Here is a 24,069-nt window from a genome sequence, read left to right as displayed (position 1 = left end):
TGTTGAATGTTAGTTATACATAATAATTGGTGGAAGTTGTGCTTACTGGCAAACTTACCTTAAAATCACTTTCTTTTTAATCCACAGAAGATACATGCTTTCTTATGGCTCTCAGCATTGTTGCGGTATCTTTGTAGCTGATGCACAACTGGACTTAGTTTGTGCTCCTTTTTCTGAAGTGGGTCTGGGATTATATGTGACAGATCACTGACTTCTGTACGATGGTTTAATTATTCAGAGGCCACTGCAGACAGGGGCTCCCAGCTGTACAGCAGCTTCATGCTATGGAGGGCCTTCAAGGTGTATCATCACCCTAGGGAAGGTAGAGGTGTTGGTGACAGACCTTGAATTGGTAAGGGTTCAATGCGTAACGTGCTGCTTGCTGTTTTCCTTTGCAATTTTCAGGCCTACCGATAGTGGACACCTTCGCTTCCCACAATGTCACAGAGATCTGGGCAGGAAGATCCCGAGAGATACCTCTTTGTGGACAGGGCTGTCATCTACAACCCTGCCACTCAGGCTGATTGGACTGCTAAGAAGTTGGTGTGGATTCCTTCAGAGCGCCATGGTTTTGAGGCAGCCAGCATCAAGGAGGAGAAAGGGGATGAGGTGTTGGTTGAACTGGCAGAGAATGGAAAGAAAGCACTAGTCAATAAAGATGACATTCAGAAGATGAATCCCCCCAAGTTCTCCAAGGTGGAAGACATGGCAGAATTAACCTGTTTAAATGAAGCCTCCGTATTGCATAATTTAAAAGATCGGTATTACTCTGGGCTCATCTACGTAAGTACTAATTACTGGATTCATTACTGTTGCTAATTCAGCTAAAGTTTATCTGACTGCTATTGCTTTACTTATTTGAAATGGAGGAAGTGGGTCTCGGCTCTGATTTTTTGGTAACATACATGCTTTGTGTCCTTGGCATTCAGATTAGCCTGGTGTATTTTTCCGTGCTGTGTGCAGGTCAGGAACTCTGTTGTCATAAAACAAATAATAAAAATTTCTCCCATGGAAATAATTCTGCGAGCATCTTTCAAAAATAGAATGCTAAATGGCAACTGTGGGTGCTTAGCTCATGTGGCTCATTAGGGCTCTTGCCTCAGACGTGCTTAACTGATACAGTGAATGGTATCAAATGGCTTGTTTGAACGGAGAGATTACAGAGCCTAACTTTGCTGAATAACTGCTCTTTAATTGCTCGTATGAATAAACATATATCTTGTTTTAACTTGCTGTGTATTAAAAATGGTAATAAGAGGCGAATTAAAAGCTGTGAAGTGCTAGGAATGCAAACTGTCTAATATCAGCTTAGTGGGCCGGGAAAGAAAAGTGTTCAAGTGCTTTAAATCAATAAGATAAAGCTTTCTTTTTCAGCTGTTTCGGAGCACTAATTGAAGGATCTGGTGTATTGCCATCTTTCTTTTGAGTCAGAAGTCACAGCTCCTTTGGTGAAGTTTTCTCCTTGAACAGCATTGCATGGTGTCAGCTCAGAGTAGCTCCTCATGCTGTGCTGGGCTGATTGCACGGTGCCTTGTAGCTCTTGGTGGTACTCGAATTCAACAACAGGCCTTCTATCTCAGGTGGCTGGAACATCTGCTTAAATCCTTGGCTCATTTTAATCAATGGTTGTTCTGAAGCTTAAATCCATTTTGATTTAGTTCTGCTACTTAGTTGGCTCACTTCTCCTGTCCCTGTAGGTATCAGTGGATCCCTGGTAATATTCGAGTTTAACACAGGTACAAAGAGCTTTGTTAGCTTTCTGTGTGGACTCTTGCTTTTTGCTGTTCCAAGGTCTTCTACCAGGAAACTTAGAGATGAGCTCAGCAAAAAAATACTTCTGGAATGCTTTGTTTAAGCTTATAAGTAAACTGAAAGGATAATTAGTAAGTACCGGATTGCAAATTGGAAGTAAATGAGTTGATAAGTCAAATATTGTGTATCAGTTCTAGTGCTAGTTATGGAAGTCATTACATTCTCTTTATGTATATTTCATTATGAGAGCTAGAAGTGTAGACCTTAGATTGGTGCTTGCTTGGACATTTAAGGACTTCATACAGTACGTGTAACCAAAGATGCTTCTGGAGGATGGTGCTGAAAACCTGTCACTCTGTCCTATGGACAAATGTGCTACTGTGTTACTCAGGATGAATGACACAGTAAAACCCGCCCTGTTTGGGGCCAGCTTGTCACATACTGGAGTTTCTGATAGCTTACCTCTATTTCTGCCTCTCTCTTGCTTCCCAGAAAGGTGCTTTCTGTTTTCATGCTTGAACTGTGGAGGTGCAGGCTCTGGAAGTTGGTTCCTTGGCACTGAGGGACTGCTGTCACATAGGAGGATTACTGCATCCGTATGTTAGTGGTGACCTCCCCCGCCCCTGAGCTGGAAGTTGGTTGGGATCAAGAAGCTAATGGATTTCTTGGCCTTAACTGGAGGTCTGAGCCACAGCTACATTACTTGGAGGATGCTGCTTTTACCAAGAATAGCGTGTGTCTACGCAGCTGGAATAATGGCTTATTTGAAGTTAAAACTCTGCTTACTTTGTGGAGGGGGGGTGGAACTACACTTGTGAGTCCTGTTGGAGGCAAAGAAAATAGGCCATGGAAATTTCAACAGCAGCTTGAGCTGATTTTTAGTGCAGTTCTGGCCTTTCTCAAGGATCCCTGCGTTTCCTCAGCCTGGCACCTGCATTGCTGCTGCTGACTGCATGCCTAGCAGCCATTCCTATTGCCTGGTCACCTGCTGATGTGCATCTGCTGTGAACAGCCAGAGTTAAGAGCTGATGAAGTGAATTACATGGAACTGGCCTTGGTAAGAGTCAGTTAAAGGCATGTTGGATTCCCAGGTGCTTTGATGATAACCAAACTGACGTTCATTTTGGAGCTGGTCTTGAACAGTTAAGATAGTGATGGTGAATCTGATGTGGTTTCTATTAATTCCTAACCTGTAGCATACAGTGTTGTCTTTCTAGGAAGAAAGTGAGACTGTCCACTGAAGTAGAATCCTTTCAGTTCCTAGAAAGGAAACGAGCAAACTGGGAAATCTTGCTGGCAATTCTAGTCATCTATCACTTACCTCTTCAGAAGGAAACTAGTGGAGGAGAGGGGAGAGTTGACTAAATCCAGTTGGTGCCAAGTTGTGTGAGCTGAGCACTGGTGCTTGTCTCATCGGGAAGAGTTCTGTGCAATGTCTAAGAAGGGTTGGTGGGGAGTGCTGGAACTTGTAGCATCTCTGCTATCTGTCCAGTGGCATGATCTCAGCCTCTGGGTTGTGTTATTACTGTGCTGTGGGGGATGAATATGAATGGAGAACTGGAGACTGGTGGCTTGTGGAAGTGTTGTCCATGCTTGGTCCTGTTTTGATTTCTGGACTCTTCTTGAAGATACAGAAGATAAAAGGTAGCAGGAGTTGTACAGGATCTGCTGGGAAGTGTGGTTGGAATGTAAGCTTCAGTGAGCCCAGTGTTGTGGAGAAGACAAAAGAATTTTGTTTCTGCCTCCGTTTTTAATGTTACCTGTTCTGCTCCTTGCTCTAAGGTTTATTTTCAGTGTAGTTGAATGTTAAAATACCTTTCCTAGAGAAAAGGTATTATTTTTACAAATTATTCTGAAGTATACTATATTCACACCAGAAATGGGGCAAACCTGTCATTATGGCTTCTTGCACACGGGGTTTCTCCTTAGCCCACTGACAGTTACGCATAGTCCCACGCAGTGTGGATTCCCCCAGATGATCTGTGCTTGTGCTGATTTTATGAAGGTGTAACCCTTTCCCACACTTTTTTCCCCTCATTTCTTCCGTGTTTGGTGAAGTTTTGGCTTCTTTTTGGGTATAGTAGTTGATTTCCTTCCCCCCCCCCCTTTTTTTTTTTTCCTTCAAAATCTTATGCTTCTCTAGGGATATCCCCATTTCTTCTGGTAGGGATGTATCATGTGGGGCCACTGATCTCTGGAGTGGCCAACCGTATCCCTAGGCTCAGTCTGTTATTAGCAGTGTCCTTCTTTACTTGTAGATCAAGAACTGGAGGCAGTTGGTTGTAAGGGTAGCCAGGGCTATCCCAAGGGCTGAGAGGTTGTTCAGAACGTTTGGATCAATAGGACTTTGCTCAGACTGGTTATGTGCCCGTTGTTCAGTGTCCTTGTGCCTGATGAACTGTGTTCTCAGTGCCTCCTGGGGATGCTTCTGTAAGGGAAGAGTCTACTTTTGTTTGCAAGCTTGAGTGATGGACCAGCTTCATGTTTACAGGAGCAGTGTGTAGAATGCTACTGCAAGGGCTTCTAGCTGCCACATCTAAGTCATGGCAGGTAGATATGATTTCAGGCTGAGGGGAAATATTTACTTCAAATGGTGAAATAGAGGCATCCACTGGGTAGAATCACTTGAAAGGATCTATCAGCCTTGGATGCTGTGGGGTTCTCCAGCCCTCTGTTGCTTCCATGCTTTGTGGCAAATGACAGGTTACTTTCCTTGTGTCTTTATGAGGCTCTGGGTTCTCTGTGAGCCAGCTTCTGACCTCCCCACAGACAGCATGGTGTTTGAACATAGGGATTCTTTGCTTATTGGCCTGCTGTTCTGTGAGGTGGGGAGGTTCAGGAGCTATGCCACTTGTGACTCAGACAGCTGTGGTGTCAGCTTGCTGCTGTGGAGCAGGGGTTGAAGCCATGGCTTTGGCTGCCAGGGCTGTAGCTGTCACCTTCTGTTGTATCCCTGGGACAAAGCAGATATTTGAAGTGGGCATCTGGCTTGATGGGAGGGATGGGGCTGCCAGGGGAGCTCGCCGAGAAGGCAGAAATTAGTCTGAAAGCAAAATGTAAGGAGAAGAGATGGTGTGCTTGATAATGTGCAGGGGGAAATGCAGAGCTGCTTTGATGGAGAGCTACAAATAGTGTTCCAGTGGACTTTCTGGTGTAGGAGGAAGCATTTTCTCCGTCTTCATTTGTGTACTCCATTATCAACAATGCGTTAAAGATCACTATTCAGGAAGGTTATATATAGATCATATGCAGTCATGTCAGTACACTCAAAATCGGGTTTCTGTGCAGAACTTACCATCCCATTTGACTCATGGCTTACGTGAAGAGAACTGTTGGCATATATATTTGGTGGGTTTTTTTTACTCTTCTGTCTGCACTTAGAAGAAAAAGAGCTTCTGTAGGTGGTCATCATGCTGCTGAGAGTCCTTTCATTTCAGAGCAAGAATTTGTTTTTCCTGAATTCTGGATTGAAGTGAATTTCAAAGTATGCAGTGCCACTTCAAGAACTGTGAAAGCCAGAGCTCAGGACTGTTCCTGTTTGCTTGAGGTGTCATAGTGCTTTAGGAGGCTGTGTTCTTGGTGCAACTTTTGCAGTATTCTGAATTTTTAAGTCACTCAGAAGCATTGCAGTAAGTGAAAATGATCTCCATGACTGTGGAGATCAGGACTGTGAATGCCTCAATTCTGCTGGATGGAAGGAGGGTTTGCAGTATTGCAACCCTGGCAGGAATTGGAAAGAACAAGCTAATGACTGTACTACTCCTAAGATAGCACTGATGAAATCTTCCAGCAAGTTGAAGCCATGCTTTTGTCTCAATACTTCTTTTTGATGGTGAATAGAAGGGAAAAAGAGGTCCTCATGCCCAACTTGCTAATGTGTTTTGTTAAAGCAAATGGACTCTTTCTAAATGAACAAGTGAGCTTATGGATCCTGCACAAGTCTGACACACCTGACTGCCGTTCCAGGAAAGAAGAAAGCTGAGTGTCACATCTGAACTGTATCTGACTAAATGTGGACTAGTATCTGAGAAGTTCCTGGAGAGCTGGCTAGCTGTCTGCTCAGTGGCTCTATAGAGGTCCTGGTGTTAGATGAGCTGAAGGGAGGTACTGCAGGCCCAGAGGTATCTGGTTTGTGCAGAGGTTCTGGGATGGAATGAAGGAGCTGCCTGTTTAAACATTGTTTCAGCAGCTTGTCATTAAAGCTGAGCATCAGTATATTTCAGGGTTTATAAAAAACAATTTCAAAATGTATTTCTCCATGTTCTGCTCTATACCCGGCCCTCCTGTTGGCAGGGGTCATTGCCTGCAGTGTGGCTTACTGATACTCCAGAAGTCATGGCAATAACTGCTTCCTGACCTGGTTTAGTCAAAAGGAGTGAAGAAAGTGTCTGAGTAATGCTGTTAGTTTTGTGTCAGCACAGCTCTGCTGTTCCTGTGGAAGAACAGGATGGTGCTGAGGCAGCCTTGAGGAAGGGGTTACGTTCAACTCTGAAGTCTTTTGAGCTCAGAATTTGGATCATTTTCACCACCCCCCACTCTGTTTCATTTTAGTGAAGGCTTTTCCAAAACGTCTGGAAGCTATGTGACTCCCAGGGCTTCTGGAACTTTCCTGCTAATTATTGCTCTCTGCATATGCTGCTTTTTCCTACCAGCAAAGAAAATGTGCTCACTATTGTGTGGTTACAAACACTTCAGCAGATATTTTTTTTATAAGTACAAGTATTACCTCCATAATTGGTCTGCAGCCCTGTGCTGCTTCAGTGTTTTGTTTTTATTCCCCCATGCTTTCTGTTTTAATGGGGGCAGAAGAGGGGGAAGAATGACAAATGAGCTGCAGTCCCCAGCTCCGGAGCCTGCTGCGGATGGCAGGTCTCAAGCTGCCTGTAACCTGTTTCTTCTTATGCTGCTGTTCCTGTGAGGCCAGAGCATAACCTGGAGCAGTTATTGTAATTATATAAGCTGCTGTGTTCTAATTGTTTCAGTTTTTGTGCTGGTCCAGTTGTGAGAACTTCAGATCACTCAGTTAAAGACTGGTAACAATAGGTCCTGCAGGAATCTTCAGTCTGTACCTTCACTTCGTCTTCCCAGCATGAACCCGTTGTGTGGGTTCTGGTATTTGATAACATGCAGTGGTGCTTGGGTTCAAGTTATGAGTACTGCTTTGAGCTCAGAAGTTTTTAGATTAATTCTGGTTTGGCGGAGACTCATTAATGTGATCAATTTGAGAGAGTTTTATGTGGCTTTATACTTGGCTAGAAAAATCTAAGACTTTCTGGGAGGTGTATTAAAACCTTTTGTCCCTAGCCAAGAAGAGGTATAAAGTCTCTTTTTTTTTTTTTCTTGATCAGATGTTCTCTATTCTATTAGCAGTGGTAGCATAGCAGCCTACGAAGGAGCAGTAGTTGGTGTATGGACTCATAACACACCAGCCTTTCTTCAGCAGTGTGATCACATACGGGGCAGCCCTCTGAGCCCTGCGTGTGCTGCAGCATGGCAGGCTGCCTGACGTGGGCCGTCTGTGGGCAGCCAGGTTCTGCTGTACAGCCCTGCAGAGTCTGCTCAGGGGATATTATGGCACTGGCCTGCTGTGAGCTGGGATCATGTTTTCCCTTGTCAGGATCAGAATGGCCGCGGCAGTCACACTGCACAGTGACACTGCTGTCAGTCTGAGCAGGACATAACCTGTGCTTCCAAATTACATTGTTTATTCTTTTTTTTTAAGCAGGCTGAGGCCTGTAAGTGTGACTGTAGTGCTAAGTGAACTCCCTGTTTGCGGTGCTGGCTGTAGAGGGCATCTTGTGGACAGTGCTCTTCAGCAGTTTGAGTGGCGTTCTTGCTTTAATAGCTGTGTATGCGTTCCCTTTATCATCCCTTTAGGTGCTGGGGTAGCAGCCAGGGCTGCTGTGCCTGTGTAGCCTGGATTCTGTTAGGCTGAGGCTCCTGCTGCCCCACTCTCTCACCCTTGCTGGTGTCTCTGACCTCTACTTGCTGGATGCCAGCAGAACTGAATTACTTTAGCTAGCAGTTTGTGCAGATGTCTGGGTTAATTCAGGGTCCAGAGTGCCAACTGCTCTGGCTGGGGGTGATGATGTACCTGATGCTGGCTGGATTGCAGCTGTTCCTGGTGGAGGATGTGTTCCTTTCCAGGCCACAGCTTCTGGCTTCCTCCCTGCAGAGGCTGACAAGCTATATCCCCTTCTGTGCAGTGTGAATGTCAGGTTGCTTCACTGAGTAAGGGAGGAAGGCTCTATGTGAGAAACACACCAAGCTCTGAGGCCAAGTAGGATTAGGAGAGTGAAAGACAGCAGCTACGCTGCATAAGGAGGTAAAAGTGGACAAGGGAACCATGATGTGGTGTTGCAGCTTTCCCATCTGGAGGATGGGCCCTACCTTAACAAACATGGGATGCAGGTCTTGCTTTCTAGGCAAGTCACCAGTGGGTTACAATGCGATTAACAGCAGGGGATGCCTGGATGCTTATTTCAGCATAATTATTTCTATAGTAGTAAGTATGTCTGTCACTTTCTGTACTTGAAGAATGGCAGATAAGCATTGAGTCTGGATGCTGTAGTGAGGCAAACTGTTCCGTTTCTCCCATTAGAGAACTGACTTGCATCTTGATGTGCTCTGAAACCACTCATTACAGAGGTGGTCTTCTGATATTGCAGCAGGAGGACCAACCTAGCCATCATAACTGCATTTTCCTTGATGGAAGAACTACAAAGCTGGACTATGGAGCTGGGTAGCTCTACAAGGGTTTTGATGCTATTGCCACCATACATGGTGAAGTTTTGAGGTGGCTTTAAGGAGAGACAGTACATGGGAACCTTTCCTGGTCTGAAGCATGGGTGTTTCAGTGGGAGTGCTCCTGAAGTCTACAAGTTGAATCTTAGTTCTTTTGTATCTGAAGAGTTGAGCTCAGAGGAGAGGTAACACTTTCTCTTACCTGTGTGGCACTGGTAAGCTGCATTTGGAGAACATAAATGATGGTGTATGATGCCTGACAGTTATGTATGTTTTTTTCTCCCTTTCTCAGGTCACTTACTGCTAGGAATATACTGTAGCTTTCTGATAGGCCTCTGCAAGCAAGCTGAGTGCTGCAGTCTGGGGTAGCATACCAAAATCTAAATTTCTATGTGTTATATTACTGGATTAAAGCTTGTAAGCATCTGGAAATACTCAAGCACCACAATTAGTGTCCTGAAGGAGAGTTTGTATACAGCACTGTCAGAGCACTGCTTTACTTTTTGTCTCTGGAGCTTTGCCTGGAGACCATGCATTCCAGCAGTGTTGCTGATGCTTGATGTTGTCTGTGTCCTGTTCCTTTGCAAAGCAGAAATGTGTGATGACTAGCTAGCTAGTTTGCAGCTGATCACGCAATCCTAGGGCGATGAAGCATCTGAACTTCAGCTTTTCAATATACATACCTAACTCTGTAAGCTGAAACTTGCTGAAGCCTGATTCCTCATCCAGACTGAACAGTTGCTGTAGCTCTGAAGTGCTTGATTCTAACTGATTCATGTCTCCTGGTGGAGTTTGGGCCCTGGGAAGCAGAGGAAGCTCAGGGTACCACTCTGCTCTGCCTGGATCTGAAAGCTTTGGGCACCTGCAGCAGCTGCCCGGTGGTAATCATTGAGCAGGGTGTCTGTTTGTAAGGCAGGTGTAAATATATATATTTTTCTATGGCTGATCACAAAGAACTTATTTAAAACATTTAAAATGATCTCAACCTATTCACTTTGCCTTCAGTTTCCATGTGAAGACCCATACCTCCTCCTGTGGGGGATCTTGGTCCCATCTTTCCTTGAATAAATGAAGTCTGTTTTGAAATATGTGTGGCTTCAACTTCTGCAGGGAAAGAGCAGGAGGGTGAACCGAGAGGCAGGTATGCAGGACATCGAGATGCTGGGGTTTATGGTACTGCATGTGGAAGAGCTCTCTTAGAGTGGAGGTTTAGTGGTCAGTGATATGGATTTATCCTTTGAATAAAAGAACCCCAGCATTGGTGAAAGTAGAGAATAGTTCATTTGCTTATTGGGGTCATTCCAGATTCTCTGATCCTTGCAATTACTGCACTGGGAAGTGGTCTGGAGAGGCTTCCAGGTTAGGTGTCATCAGTAGAGCTCAGAAACTTAAGACTTTTTTTTTTTTTTACAAGACATTAGTGCATACAGCTACATCCTTGTTAAGGTGTGTCCCAGTGAGCTGAACCCAGCTCTGTGAAGCTGGGAGTAACAAGCTGAGCAGGGCCACAAGTGTTGCTGGGTGAAAGCATCTGGAATCACCCCATATGAAAGAGCTCCACTGGATTGTGTTTAAGTGTTCACGTGGCTGTAGTGGTCAGAGGAGTTGTCCTGGCTGTAGGAATTATTTTCTCATGACCAGATCTCATCTGCAGTCAGCAATAAGCTAGTCATCATCATCCAAAGTGACCATAGTAGAGAAATCCAGTGCAGCTTTTGCTTGACTTGAAGCTGGTGGTTGCAGGATGGGTGGATAAATGTGTTCCTTGCTTCTCGTTATCATTGATTGAATACTGGAACAATAAGCAGACTTATGGTGATCTTTTGATGTCTTCATCTTGTTGGTACTGCTTGTAGATGAATGTGGGTGACCTCATTTGGCTCCTTGGTCAGCTGAACCATGCTATTAAAATAACTGTCCTGCCTTCCTCTGCATTATGGCCTCAATAGAGATTTTTGACATTTATCCTCAAAGAGGAATTGCCTGCTCGTTAAGTTACTGCCAGGGCACCAGTGCAGGTGGGAGTGACAGTGATAGGGCTGGAAGGGAGGCCAGAGGGGGGCTGCCCTCTTGCCAAAGTCCCTATGCTTATGTTGAGTTAATAAGTTCTTTGTGCTTGGGTCATCTGGCCTGATAACATCTGTTTCCTTTCTTGAGAAACATGTACATTATCACCAAAGATGTTTGGCTAGGTAAGGCACTGCAGTTCTTATCATTCAGCACATCAGAACAAAGCAGAGATTCCTTTCCAGTAAGGACATTTGATGTAACACCAAGTTCTTTCCCTTTACTGATTGCTCCTGGCTTGACTCAGACGTTGCCTTCTGCTTGTACTTCCAGGTTCCTTTGTATGTGCAGACAGAACAAAGTTCCTCTTCTCTCAAATAAAAAAATTTTAAATTAAGAAATGGTGTAAGACTCTTACATCACCTGCTTAACACTATGTAGGCTCCCAGCAGCTGTCAGTGCTGTCTGATAGCTATAGCTTTTCCTCTCTTCTAACAGGCTGCAGAGGCAAGGCAGTGTTCCTGACTCAGAAGGATGCTTGCTGCTGCTTCTGTCAGTAGACAGCTGGTCTCTCATACTTATGTTCCCATGGAACTGAAGGTGCTAGTGGTGTTAATGGCTAAAATCTGCTTCTAAAACTTGGTATAAAATAAAATCTCTCCAGTAATCTTCATTTCATAAGAAAACATCATTTGGGTTGGATTTAGAAAGTGTAGGAACCATTCTAAAGCCTTGGATGCCATGGTTCATGGAGGTGCAGCTGTATTTTTTTTGGCAGTGTACAAAGTTGTCCTGTTACCTTGCCTTTGATACTTAGTAAAGCACTTGCAGCCAGTCCATGTTTGCCTGTCCTCCTAACTGACCAGAGGAAGGCTTGACGTTCTTCCATCGCTATATATGAATGCGTAACAGCTGGTATTTATGTGTATCACTTATGTATGATCTCTTCTGTAGAGTGGAGGTCAAAGTATTCTAAAACCATCTTTGTAACTTTAATTCATATGGAAATGTGGACTTCTATGTATCACTTGTGATGTACACTGATTTTTAATTAAAAAAAAACTCAATGGAAAAATTCAAAGAGCAGTGTAAAAGTTGTACTTGAATTTCTTGATGTTACAGCAGTTCTGATGGCTTCTGTTCAGCATCAGCTGTAAAAGCAGGTGACTGAATACTGTCTGTGGTGCCTGCTGCCCAGTGCCCAGGATGGCAGGAGCAGTGTCTCCAGGAGGAGATGGCTTTAGGCTTGAGAGAGTCTGAAGAAGAAAGGCAGGGCGCTGTAGGGAAACAGTAGGACAGCAAAAATAGTGGTTGGGAATAATAGGCTTTTTCCTTAGCCAAGTTATATAATAGAATAATGATATATTAGCCTAAATAACTAAGGTTTGCTACTTGCACGAAGTCTCTGCTCTCTGTCCTTATCAACCACTGGCAGTCCCGGCTAAATTATGTATGAAGAATGTAGTGTTCTCTTTCTGCTTCTGAGTACCATTGTATGGGAATGGTATTTCAGTACAATGTATATTTCTGCACCAGTGTAATAACTCCAACAGTATTTAGTAGTTGATTTTTTTTTTTGTCCAATCACTGTCCTCTATTGTAAGCTCGTAGTTTTTCTCCTTTAATTGAACAGTTCTTAGAAGGTGATTCTAGGATAAATCAATATTCCAGTTCCTCCAAATGAAAAAAAAATGAAAATACTCTGAGCATGCATGCTACTGAAGGAGTGGAGCACCAAAAGGTGTCCTTAATTCTTTAACTTTACAAGTAAAAAAGACTTAAATGTGTGGGAAAGAGACCAGATGTTCCACTTTTATATTTATTTACGTTTATTATCTTTATATTACTTTTAATGCAGGTAATTAAAGTGCCTTTTAATAGAACTAGAAACCAACAGTCAGAATATAGCATGTACTTCAAGTTCTTCAACAGAAATTACCTTAATTTTCATCCAAGACAAGTATGTCCTGTGAAAAATGTTTTGCTCCTCATGGTTCTCATTCAATAATATGTTTACTAACAGTTTTTTGGTTTTTTTTAGACCTATTCAGGACTGTTCTGCGTAGTTATAAACCCTTACAAGAACCTCCCAATTTACTCAGAAAACATCATTGAGATGTACCGAGGGAAGAAGCGCCACGAAATGCCACCACACATTTACGCCATATCCGAGTCTGCGTACAGATGCATGCTGCAAGGTGAGGATGTTAGAGTTACTTACAGTTGTTCTGTGAATTTCAGCTCTTTATTGCACCTGAAACTCAGGAGTTCTGGAAGTTTTGTTTTCCAGCTGCGTTGTGGTTTCTAACACAATCACTATTTCCTCTTGTACTCAGACAAAAGAATGCTCTCTTACCTGGAGCCTTAAATGTGTAGACCAGAAGTAACTTGGAGCTTGACCCCTTGGTGGTGTGTTTTTCTGCCTTACTGCAGCACGGAGGCAAACGGATGCCAGTGGGAAATGTGCTGTGCCAGCTGGGGGCACTGGAAGTTGTAATGGAAATACTTTCTTCTAAAAGAAAAGGAGATAAGATTGATGTCATATGTTGTAAATGCCCTGGCTTTAAATGAAGTAAGAATGAGAAAGTGCAACTGAAAAGGAAAAGCTAAGGTGTAATGGCTTGTTTCTGTTCTCCTGTTAAAATGGTGCCAGTGAGAATGCTGATACTTAACCTTGAGTATTTTTTTTCTCCAAACTGCTATGGGTTGTGCCTATAGTGCAGTGGAGTAACTTTATGGTGAGCAGTTCTTTACATGTTGGAAAATGAGAGTCTGGCACATAAATATATTGGAAGAAGCACAAGCATTAAACAACTGGTTTTTCTGACACAGTGTTGAACGGTACTGTCAGTATTGGTTCGTGGCTTGCATGTAGCAAAGAGAGAGGCCTGAAAAATGTCCTTTGTTCTGCTGTAGTGTTAGGTTCATGCTGGGAGTGAGCTAAAAGCCATTTGACCTTGTGCATGCCAATTAGGGAACTGCTCCTGCTGCCAGGTTAACAAACTACTTAAATCTAAATCTAAAAAGAAAGACATTTCCTGTTTTTTAAAAAAACCAAACACTTTATTCAAGTTGTACCTGTCTCTGTAGTCATGTAAGATATGATTTTTATTTTGCTGGGTTGCTGAGTGGATACATCCTAGGAATAAATACACTACCACCACTGAGAAGTGGGCTGTTGAGTGGGCAGGCAATAGAAAAGCAGCAAACTGAGGTGACCTGGAGTTGTCATACACTTCAGTATTTTTGGTTATGTTTTATGTTGCCTTGAAGAGAAGCTGCAGCATCTTGAACATAACAAAATCTTCTAACAACCTGGGTCCAAGGACTCCTAATAGTGCACCTACATGGAAGCCTAGCGCAGACTTTAGTGTTGCCTTACAGAGTTTATCTGTAGAGATCTCCAATGATTTGTGGATAAGGCTTCCTGCTTTAGAAGCACGATGTCTTTTGAAATTGCAAATTCTTGAGACAAAAGTCATTTAATACAGCATAAGTCAATGTCAGTAGTTCTCAGGCCTCAGATGCTCTCTGTGTATCTGTTCATAATAGCACACCAGTACCAGTTTGTATTTCTGCAGTTCTTGCTGTGTGTACAAATTCTGTACTGGATTTGGAAGACGAAAGCTTTCGTGTAATGGTGTTTAGTTACAGTCTTGTTTTCTTTTCATACTGGCATATCTCTTTTCATGTCTTTCTGTGCCTGCCTGCTTTTTGATTTTGATAGTGTGAATCCTTCTCACTTAAAAGAATGAGGGCGTAGATTAGAATAAAAATAGATGGGAGCTGTGCAACAGGATCAGTTTATTACAGAATAATTTCTTCAAGGTTAACTAAATCTGTGTTTCTAGTATCCTTCACCTCTATGGAACTGTTTCCTGTTTATTTTAGCAAGTGATTGCAATCAGGCAGTGAACTTTGTTGATTGTCTTCACAATTGCTTTGCTAAGGGTAAGTAAAAGCTCAGGAATAGGCATTGGCAGTTATACAGTAGGCAAGTATTTTATTTAGCAAATTGTTCTTGCCTAATTGGGTTAGATCAGAAGAAGAGACCTCCAGAGGAAGGAAAAAAGCAGCACTGCTTCTGATTTTGCAGTGTCCTCAGTTTGCTGACATTGCACTCCACCTTTCTCCTAAAGCAGAGCAGAGCTCTGGAGATATTTGCCTGAAGTATGAGACATGACTATTTATATTGGTGATTTGCCTGGCTTCTCGCATTCTCATGGGGCAGCGATGGGCTGTGATGAGAGTGCCTGGTGAGCATTTGTCTGAAGTGGGATAAGTGGCAGGGAGGGGTGGCAGTAATGCTGCTGTGTTGGGCCTTGGCTTGCAGAGCCTCTAGATAGGACCTGCTGTAAACAAAGCAGCTAAGTTTAAGCTGACGAATAACTTCAGCTGTTACAATTGCAATTTATGCAGTCATTCAGAGTATCAACTAATACCCTAATAGTAGGTGGCTGTAACAATATTCAACTTACCATTTGGTTACTGGTTTGCAGCACAAGATCGAGTACAGGATGTGCCTGTCCTTTGGTGGGGGCAGTCAGGTTTTCCTTCATAGCTGAGGAGTTAATACAATTCAGTTTCCTTAATCTAACTATTCTTTATATTTTGCTAGTCTTTGTCATACACTTATTGAACAGAGAACATGTAGTGGAGATTTTTGGCTAGGAGTAGGTCTCTAACCAAGAGCTAGCTGTCTTCATTGCAGCACTTCAGGTTGAGTTGTCACCCAGTCCTTGACAAAGGTGCTTTTTCTGAGAAGTTACTGCTATGGCTATAAAACTGTTTCTGCAGTTCCCATTGCTGTTTGTGCATGTAATTGCCTTGGGAGGTGTAGGTAGGATGGTAAAGGGGGAGTGAATTGGGGGTAGAGAGTTGTAGTTCCAGTACTGCTGCAAGTAATTGTTTTGCTACTTGTAGCATCACTAGTTTCTTTTGATATAGATGACTACTGTCTCCAGTATTTGACTTCTGGATTTTAATTATTAGGATTTGAAACTGAGATTGAAGCCATAGGAATGCTGTTTCGTTGGATAATATTGGCCATAACCTTAAGAGAATACCTTAACCATTAATTTAGGTCAGTGAAATTGGGTTGGCTGTATTTTCCTGGCCCGCTCAGTGGTATTTTGTTCAGTGTAATCATGTTTACTTTTCTTGTAATCATAGCTACTATTTTTCCAGGTGTTGGTGAAACGTGTTTATGCTGATCACCAGGATACCTGGGCCCGAGCTGTGTCAGAACAACCAGATTTCTTACAACACAGTTTTTCTGTGCTGGTAGTAAAGGGCAGCAAGTAAACAGCTGCTCAGTATTATAGTGCTTTCACACCTTCAGAGCTCAAATGATGAGAGATCAGCTTTGTGTTTCTGCTGAGCTATGTCTGAACCTTGATGTTATTATCTTAAGCAAAATAAAGATTGCTGATTTAGGTTGTGAAAACAAAAGGGTTTTTCTGATCAACAGAAACGGAACCGATGCGTGTGCATCTGAATAGGTGAGCATCTGATCTCAATAGGTGCTCACTGGCTTGGGTGTTGAAGTGCTCCATTTTGTTGAGCTAGTGATATACATCGATCGTTGCAGTGCGGCAGCACTCTCCCACTGAAAGGCTGTCTAGGGGAGTGCAGACTGCAGCCATCAAGCTGCTGCACTGTGCTCATCCCGGGGAAGAATTTCCTGTTTGGGAGAGCCGTCATCGCAGGTCAGCTCTCATCTTGCCCTCCAGTGGGAAGCAGAATGGGCTGGGATTCATTTCGGTATTTGTTAATCGAAAGGACAAGGGGGAGGGAGGGGAAAGAGCAGGGGAAGGAGAGTATACTCAGAAAGCCCAGTTTTTCATTCCTGAGAGCAAATAGTAATCTGCAGAAAGATGTATTGAATTTAGTGTAAGCTATCACAAGAAAGGAGGAAGTGGAAAATAATCTTCGGGGTTGTGTTGCAGCTGGTCAGTTCAGTGCTGGTGCAGCTCTGGTGTGCTGAGGATTTGAGGCAAGCTTTGTGAAGAAAAGCAAGCCTCAGTGATTGCTTGATCTCATAAGCATTGACTTTCCTGCAAGCCTTGCAGTAAAGATTGAGTGCAAGCAGTCTGTTAATATCAGGCGGGACTCGGTTCATCGTGATTATGACAGTCTGGATTTCTCTTCCGGAGAGCACTCATTACCTGGTGTCCTGACCTCAGAAGGTAATAACGTGCAATTCTGCTTTACATGCTGGATTTCCCCTCTCTCTCCCCTACTAATTATTCTTCAAAGCAGTGTGGTGGTAGGCTAAGTGCTACTTCACAGATGATTTAGTGGATTTCTCTTGTACTTTCTCTTCATTTTCTTAATGTTATGTAGAAGCAGTGAGTACACATAACCCAGGGGCTCCCGGGCTTCTCTGGAGCTGTTTGGCCCTAGACAGAAATCCTATGCATTTATGCATAGGGTTGGGGTTGGCATGCTTCACAAAGGAATCCTGGACAGGGCTTTTCAAAGCTGCTGGACAGTTGACATGGTCATGAGGAACTGGTATCCTAATCCCTGTGACAACATTGACCTTAATTCTGTTTGGTAATACAATTTGTAAGGCTTGCTGATGTTCTTCTGCACTGCTAAGAAATACAGGCATAAATATACATAAAAAATGAGCAGCAGGAATTTGGATGGGGGCTAGGATTTTCTTTTGGAAGCAAATTCTCTGCCTGATAATTCCTCTATGGCTTTTTTCTTTTTTTTAACTGACAGCAGAGGCTTGACCTGATTGTGTGCAAGCGGCACTGACATAACTTTTCTCTGGTGCTTTTACCATATGTGGCTCTCTCCTCTTCCTCTGTACTTTTAGAGGAAGTACAGCATTGTCATCTTATGCCTCTTTATTCACCGAGTCTGAAAAATATATTGGAGGATGTATTAAGGAAAACTTTATTTGCTTCTGGTTACCGAAGACCTGCTTGGCTGCTAATATTACACATGTATAATTATGCTTAGTCTCTCCTTTTTATCCTGTTTCCCTGAGGACGTCTTGAGGAGCACTAAATTAGCACTGATATTTTCGGACTGCCTTTAATCCTGTTCCAGGGGAGCTTTATCAGGAGCTGTGCAATAGGTGAAGTGAACACTTGGTGCTGGAGAAGCTGGCCCTGCCTGCAGATGCACTGCTGCTCCCTGTGAAATAGCATACTGACCTATATCTTTAGTGTTGATTGATATACTTACTTCTGGGAAGTGTTTTTCTCTTTTTATTCTAAATTCTTTCATACGATAAAATGTGGCAACTCTTTTCTGTGAAGGACTACTAAATATTCAGTTGTCAGGGCAGTTTGCTGTGAGAGTGAAGAGCCTGGCTAGCTTTGTGTTATGTGAACAGCACATAAAACCTTTTATATGTGCAATTATTAACCTTGATATTTTTTGTAATATGTCTTTTGAGTTGTCAAAAACTACCTCAGTGTTTTAGCTCACTACCAAGTGCAGGATGGCAGGAGCTATGCAGAGCTAGCTGCTAGGCAGATGTGATGTGAAGGATTTCTGGGTCTCCTTATTGTTACACCGCTTTGTTTTCATTTTGTCCAGCCATGCTGCTATGGGAATGCAGATACTTGTGTGGCAATAACATGGAAATGGAGATTGCTTTGTATCCCAATAGGAATGTGATATACAATGATTTTGAATGGCTGGAAGGCAGGATGGAGAATCTAAAGGAAGAAATGAAGCAGAATAACTGAAATCCATCATGCTGAAACAGTCTTCTGCCTCATTATTTCTGAATTTGAAGTAAAATGAGAAGTGCTTCTGTCAGCTGAGCCTGTTGTACTTCATCTCTCACTCCCTTGTTCCTTGGTATCAAATCTGTCTTCCTCAATGGCACTGGGGCTGTTTGGATGACTTTATGCTGTATTAGAGCATCTCTGAGTGATACCAGTAGTAATTACTGAATCAAACTCAGTGATCCTAGTTGCTAGAACACCTCTGCTAGTGTTTGAAGTCCTTCAGTACTGCAGTACTCAGACAACAGTTCTTAACCTTTGTCTTTTTCTGTGTCAAAATGTGTTTGGATCGCTCCTCTAATTGGTACACAACCTCAGGGTTACAAACTTAATTAGACATAATAGCATTTAGAGTGAACCACTGTTTCTTACCTCTCAGTTCCATGGAAGCATTGCTTGAAGTGGTTGACTGCATTAATTTTTTTTGGCATAACTTCAGGAAGGAGCTGTTGTGCTCTCCCCTGCCCCTTCCCCTGAGGCACTGTGTTGCAGCACACCAGCCGTGGTCCTTGCAGTCAATACTGTGACCGAATGATGATAGCTTTAAGATTTACAGAGCAGGCTGAGCTCATAGTTGGTTTGTGACTGTGCTAGCAGGCAGACAGGAATTCAGGAGCAAGTGCATCCAACTTATGAAATCATTCGTGAGATGATTCATTTGTACACATTACTCAACCAGCACCTGCTTCTGGTATAACTCTTTTCCACAGTTAGTTTAAATCAAGCTTCATACGTTTCAGGGTGGTTGTGAAATAGAACGTTGCTTTCTGCTTTTTTTTTTCCTTATTTGCTTTTATCCTTCAGAAGCCACAAATGAGGATATTCCTTCCTGTGCAACAAAGGCTTAAATGAATTCAGTCCTTGAGAGCCCTTCACATTATAATGCACTGCTGCTGATGCACGTTTTGCTCAGTCATGTTTTGTCAGTCCCGTCTGCGTTCCTCTGGAGTGCTGAACTCATTGTCCAGCCATGCTGTAACTGCCAGCAGTAGCAATTGCAGTAGCTCCTTTTTCATCCACCCTCCTTTTATTAAATGCCCTTGCTGTGTTCTGGCACAGAAACAAGAAGTGGGAACAACTGTGAGTTCTTAGCTAACGGAGACAAGTGGTGAGTGTTCTGTTCCTTGTCTCCAGGAAGCCAAGGCTCTCATCACCAACATGATTATTGCTGCATCTCAGTGCAAACTTCCAGTGCTTTCCTAGCTTCCTAACCAGGGCTGATGGGATCATCTAGCATCCATCCACTCGTCTGCCCTTGGTGCTTTCAGACATTTGGCTGCTTGATGCTCCTGGCAGCCTGTGTGTGTGTTCCTTAGGAGCTCAGGGCTGCGAGGTGGTGTGCATCTCTGCAGCCTGCGGTTCCACGAGGCAGGGTGCTGTGCCCCTGAATGGACTTCTGCCTTCCCATGTGCTCAGGGCACTAGGAATCTTTTTATTCCAGGGCTTTTTCAGAGTGATGGCAAGGCCATCCTGTACAAGGGAACTCAGAAGAGGAAAAGGAAAGTGAGACTTCAAGAACCAGATTTCTGAACGTGGAGTTGGGATTGCTGACCTGCTCGCTGTGGATGTTTGGCACAGAGCTGCCCCAGCACCCAGATGTTTGCTGCTGTCTCTTTGAGATTCTCTTTCAGATCTGTGTCATGCAGTGTGTGACAGCTGTCCAACATGTTGGTGGAACCTGTTCCAAAGTATACAGCTAACCCTTAAGGGAACACGTGCATGCATGTGATTATATGGACGTAAAGACTCAGTGAGGCTTTGCTAGGGAAAGAGCACGCCTCTCCAGTGCACTGATCTGTGAACTAATCTGAATGGACAAGAGGTCATCTGACATGACCTGTGTAAGTTTTCAAACGTGATTTTGATAGTTATCATAAGCACAGACTTTGAAGTAACTGCAGTATGAGGGAGGGCCACCCTGCACACACAGATCTGGTTAAAGTGTGTCCAATGCTATCCATTGTTCTCTGCTATCTATGGCTTGGTGGGGTCACTGCTGGAGACCCATTAAAGCTGTGCTTGTATTCATGCCCCTCATTTGTAGCTTTTTTTGCCTGGAATATAAGAGGCATTTCTAGGATGATATTTGGCTTATGTTGATTTGTTTTTTTTTTTTTTAAGGACAGCAAAAACAGGAGCTCAGTGTGAAGGACCTCAGCTCACAGCAGAAGCCACACACATGAGGTGTAATGTGAGGAATAAACTGTTCTAGTACTGCTGCAGCTCTCGTTGCTTTGGCTGGAGCTAGTGGGGATGAAACAGATCTGTAGCCATTTCATTGTTCAGCAGTGGTTAAAAATCAGAGAATGGGATCAAACTGGGAAGCACTTTGCTGCCCTGAACTTGAAACTGCTGCCCCAAACTTGACATTAACATTTGTACCTTCAGTGCTTTGTGCTGCTCCGGCCTTACCCTTCTTTGGGAGGAGAGGAAATAAGTCAGGAAAACATTCAAAGAACAGCTGAAGTTATCAAAACTGTATTCAACATGAGAATGAAATTGAGGTCAAACAGAACAAGTCTAAATCTGAAATGGCACAGGGAGGGGGAATGTTGCTCACATCTTCCACCCAACTGTTCCTATGCAAGAACAAAGGGTCATTAATTGACAATCACAAGTGACACGTGTAAAACAAGGAGGAAACACTGCAGGCAGGCAGTGGTCTGCTTGCAGATGGCTGTTAGGGGCTGCTGGTCCTTGAAATGGGTGGCATCTCTGAGCTGTGGACTCCTGAGTCTTCTCACAAGGCACCAACAGTGGCTCTTAAATGTTCTCTGGGGACATTGTTTGGAGTTTGTTACGGTGTTCAGTGATCCCAACAGTAACAGCTTGGCTGCTGGAGAACAGAGCAGTGGGAAGTCCATGCACCACATCTGAGACTTCAGATATTTTGAGGTGAAACTCCTCAAAAGGCTTGTTACGAGTCCTAGAAAATGCTCATCAGAAAAACATCTTCAGCTTTAATCTAGCAGCTGCTAGACCATGCATTGAGGCAAGCTCCACTGACCCCACTTACTGCTGGGTGTGGGGATGTGTCTCTGGGCTGTATCCTGTCCCCTCTGTGACTGAGGACAAAAGCCCCAGCTGCTGAACTGTTGCAGTCAGAAAGCCCAGTGAAGTCCTCTGCTGGCATGCTTGCTTTTTCCAAACCGGTGGAGTTTAGGCAGAATGAAATAATTTGGGAAGAGCCTGCTGAAGTGAGTGCTGGTTCACAGCCAGTTCTCTTAAGTGGTTTGTGCCTGCTTAATTGTTTGGGAGGGAGAGGAGCAAAAGTGAATTAGTGAGCCTCAGTGGCAGATATTACTGTCAAAGGACCTCCTTGAGTTATTGTTTCAGTTGACAATGTAATCTTTGTCTAAACAAAATTGTGCTGCACAGGAAGCAGAGCAACTTAAGCGGGGTTGCTGGAGATTAGAAACCACTGCTATGCTGAGCACTCTGCCGTCCAAATAAACCCTTCTCAGCCTGTGGTTGCCAGCTACCACTAATCTTAGGTTACTTTTAAGCAGTATGCAAATATCACTGCGAAGTAAGTGTGGGGATGGCCCCAGCTGAAGGTTCAGGAGTTGCTCATTTCTGCTGGGAAAACGTTCATTGGGAGCCACAGCTCAGAAGGGGACGGCAGAGAGCAGCTCTCTGTGTCATGTCAAGAGCCATAAGCAGAGCAAGCAAGGCCTGGCAGCTCCAGAAACTGGTGCCTGATTGGGTGGGACCATTCACTGCTCTGAAGTAGAAACAGGAGCTGCTGCAGCCCGGTGGCTCTGCCCTGTCCCTGCTGCCCAGCCCTTGTCCTGCAAGCTGTCCCTGGGCTGCCCGTGCTGAGGGCCAGCTGTGTGCTGCACTCCTGAGCCACAGCAGCTGCCCTTTGCAAAGGGCTGCATGCATTTGGCGACCCATTAGATAGGGGGTTTTGTAAATCCATACCTGTTTTGAATGCATCAGTTAAGGAATGTGTTGTTGCTTAATTTCTCTTCATGTATTTAGCAAATGTGTTTTAACTTCGAAATTAAACGTACAAGAGCTTCTCTTAACGGAACCAAATAAAGCTGTTGGAAGACTGACTGAAAACACTGTTTGAGCTTCTTCAAACTTGGTGAGGACTGGAGAAAAAATTCTTTCCTGTATAATGGAGAAGCTGCCCACGGTCCCACAAAGTGGGCCGGATGCAATCTGGCAGCTACTTGTTTTCTCTTTTTATGCTGATTAAGCCCCAGCTAGCAAGTCTGAAAGTAAATGTCACAGCTTTTATTTGGGAATTCGGGTAATTTCAAGCTAGCGTTGCAAATGCCTAACACACCACTTCTAAAGTGGTCTCAATTCATAGTTCTGTTTTCCCAGGCCTGGGTGCAGTTAGGTTGGCCACTTGCATCGTCTGAGCTGGAGCAATGATACAGCAACCTGAGCTCTGGGGTGAGTCAGTAGATGATGTTTGGTCGTGAACTGTGCTGCGGGTGTGCAAGAAGTACTTGTGTCCAGCCATCAACAGGGTAAGCCCTCACCTCTGCCATGCTTTATTTCATAATTGACTCAGTGCATTTGGTGCTTGGTCTGTGAGCAGAACTGAGGCATGGCAGTTGTGATTTATCCCAAATCTGGTACCTTTTGGGATAAAGTATGGAAGCACAACTTTTTTTGCAGCTTCTGTTGTTTTTATACTTAACAAATTGATAAAGGCACTGTGTGGACATTCCCACAATGTGCTCACCCCCATAGCAAAGGCCTTTCTCAGCAATTTGTGAAAGGCTTGGAGACTTCTTGAGCATATCTTGGAGTAAGAGGCAGGCTGTCAAAGGTGGGTTGTGACCATCAGTCCTGCAGCTTACTCCCGCAGCCTGGTTCCTGGGTGGAGGAAATGTGGCACTGTCTCTGTCTCGTATCGTGCCACGTTTGAAATAGTGGGCAAACAGACAAGGCTGGGAATTAGTAATTGATTTAGAAATGTCAGTGCTGTTCTCTTTCCACTTTGATGTGGATGGTATTGTGCTGGAAAAAGAGTTGGAATTCTTCATGGACTGGTGTCTGAGCTGGCACAGGGGGGTTCTGGTGTGCTCTGTGGGAGAAATGTGAATGCTGCTGAAACAAAGCTAAGTACTGTTGTTCTAAATCTTCAAACCATTTACATGGGGGAAGGGAGGGCGGTGGGTGCACCTGAATTTCATCTTTTCAGATAAATTGCAGCGTTATGTGTTCCACAAGTGAGAATTTCTTCAGGTTCGCCTAGATCTCAGTAGCTTCAAAGTAATTTAGCTTGAAGGTAAGAACTTGCAGCTTGTCACTAAGCTGATGGTAACGAGGCAAGAAGAAAAGGGTAAATGCAGTTTCAAGGTATGTCAAGGAAGTTCCTTCCCTAAAGAGAAGACATCACTTCCAGTAGCTCTGATGATGGCTCTGACCTTGCTCTTTTGTTTTAGTTGCCTGAGACCTCCTCCTGGGGAGAGTTATCTCCCTGGGTGATAAGGAGTTATCACCCAGGTCTGGCTCCTGTGCTGTTGGTGGATGGATCTCATCTGATCCTTCCTCCATGTGGAGGCTTGGGTTCATTAAGAAGTCAGTAATGGCTGCTTAAATTGAGGTGCTGTAACTTCACCTGTCAACTTTACAGTGTTGGCAAACTGCATGCTTTCTGAAACATTCACTTGCACATTTAATTGGATGTTGTTGGAGAAATACTGCATTCCTATGAACCCTCTCTGTGAGACTGCAGAAGATACATCAGCAAACACATGACTCAGCTCTATGGAGGCTGTTGCACAACTGAAGGTAGAGGTGATCTGTAGGGTATGCAGGGCTATGGCAGGAATCTCACGGGAGC

At 43.8% G+C, this 24,069-nt stretch overlaps 1 protein-coding gene across 2 annotated transcripts in view; it reads left to right on the top strand.

Moving 5' to 3' along the window:
* Positions 1–420: 420 nt before the first annotated feature.
* MYH10 (myosin heavy chain 10) overlaps positions 421–24,069 on the top strand; it is an 88,881-nt gene continuing 65,232 nt past the window's right edge. Inside the window, exons 1-2 of one of the 2 annotated variants that reach the window (XM_065735111.1) lie at positions 421–783; positions 12,545–12,701. In XM_065735111.1, the coding sequence (XP_065591183.1) occupies positions 439–783; positions 12,545–12,701 (502 nt within the window). In that variant the 5' untranslated portion in view covers positions 421–438. The remainder of the gene's footprint in view (positions 784–12,544; positions 12,702–24,069) is intronic. The other variant, XM_065735113.1, reaches the window with a different exon arrangement.

Source organism: Cyrtonyx montezumae, unplaced genomic scaffold (assembly GCF_038088225.1).
Source record: "Cyrtonyx montezumae isolate F1298 unplaced genomic scaffold, pur_monq_1.0 scaffold_19, whole genome shotgun sequence".
Classification (NCBI taxonomy): domain Eukaryota; kingdom Metazoa; phylum Chordata; class Aves; order Galliformes; family Odontophoridae; genus Cyrtonyx; species Cyrtonyx montezumae.
The sequence above is the reverse complement of the archived record's forward strand: the minus strand, read 5'-3'. Positions and strand labels throughout refer to the sequence as shown.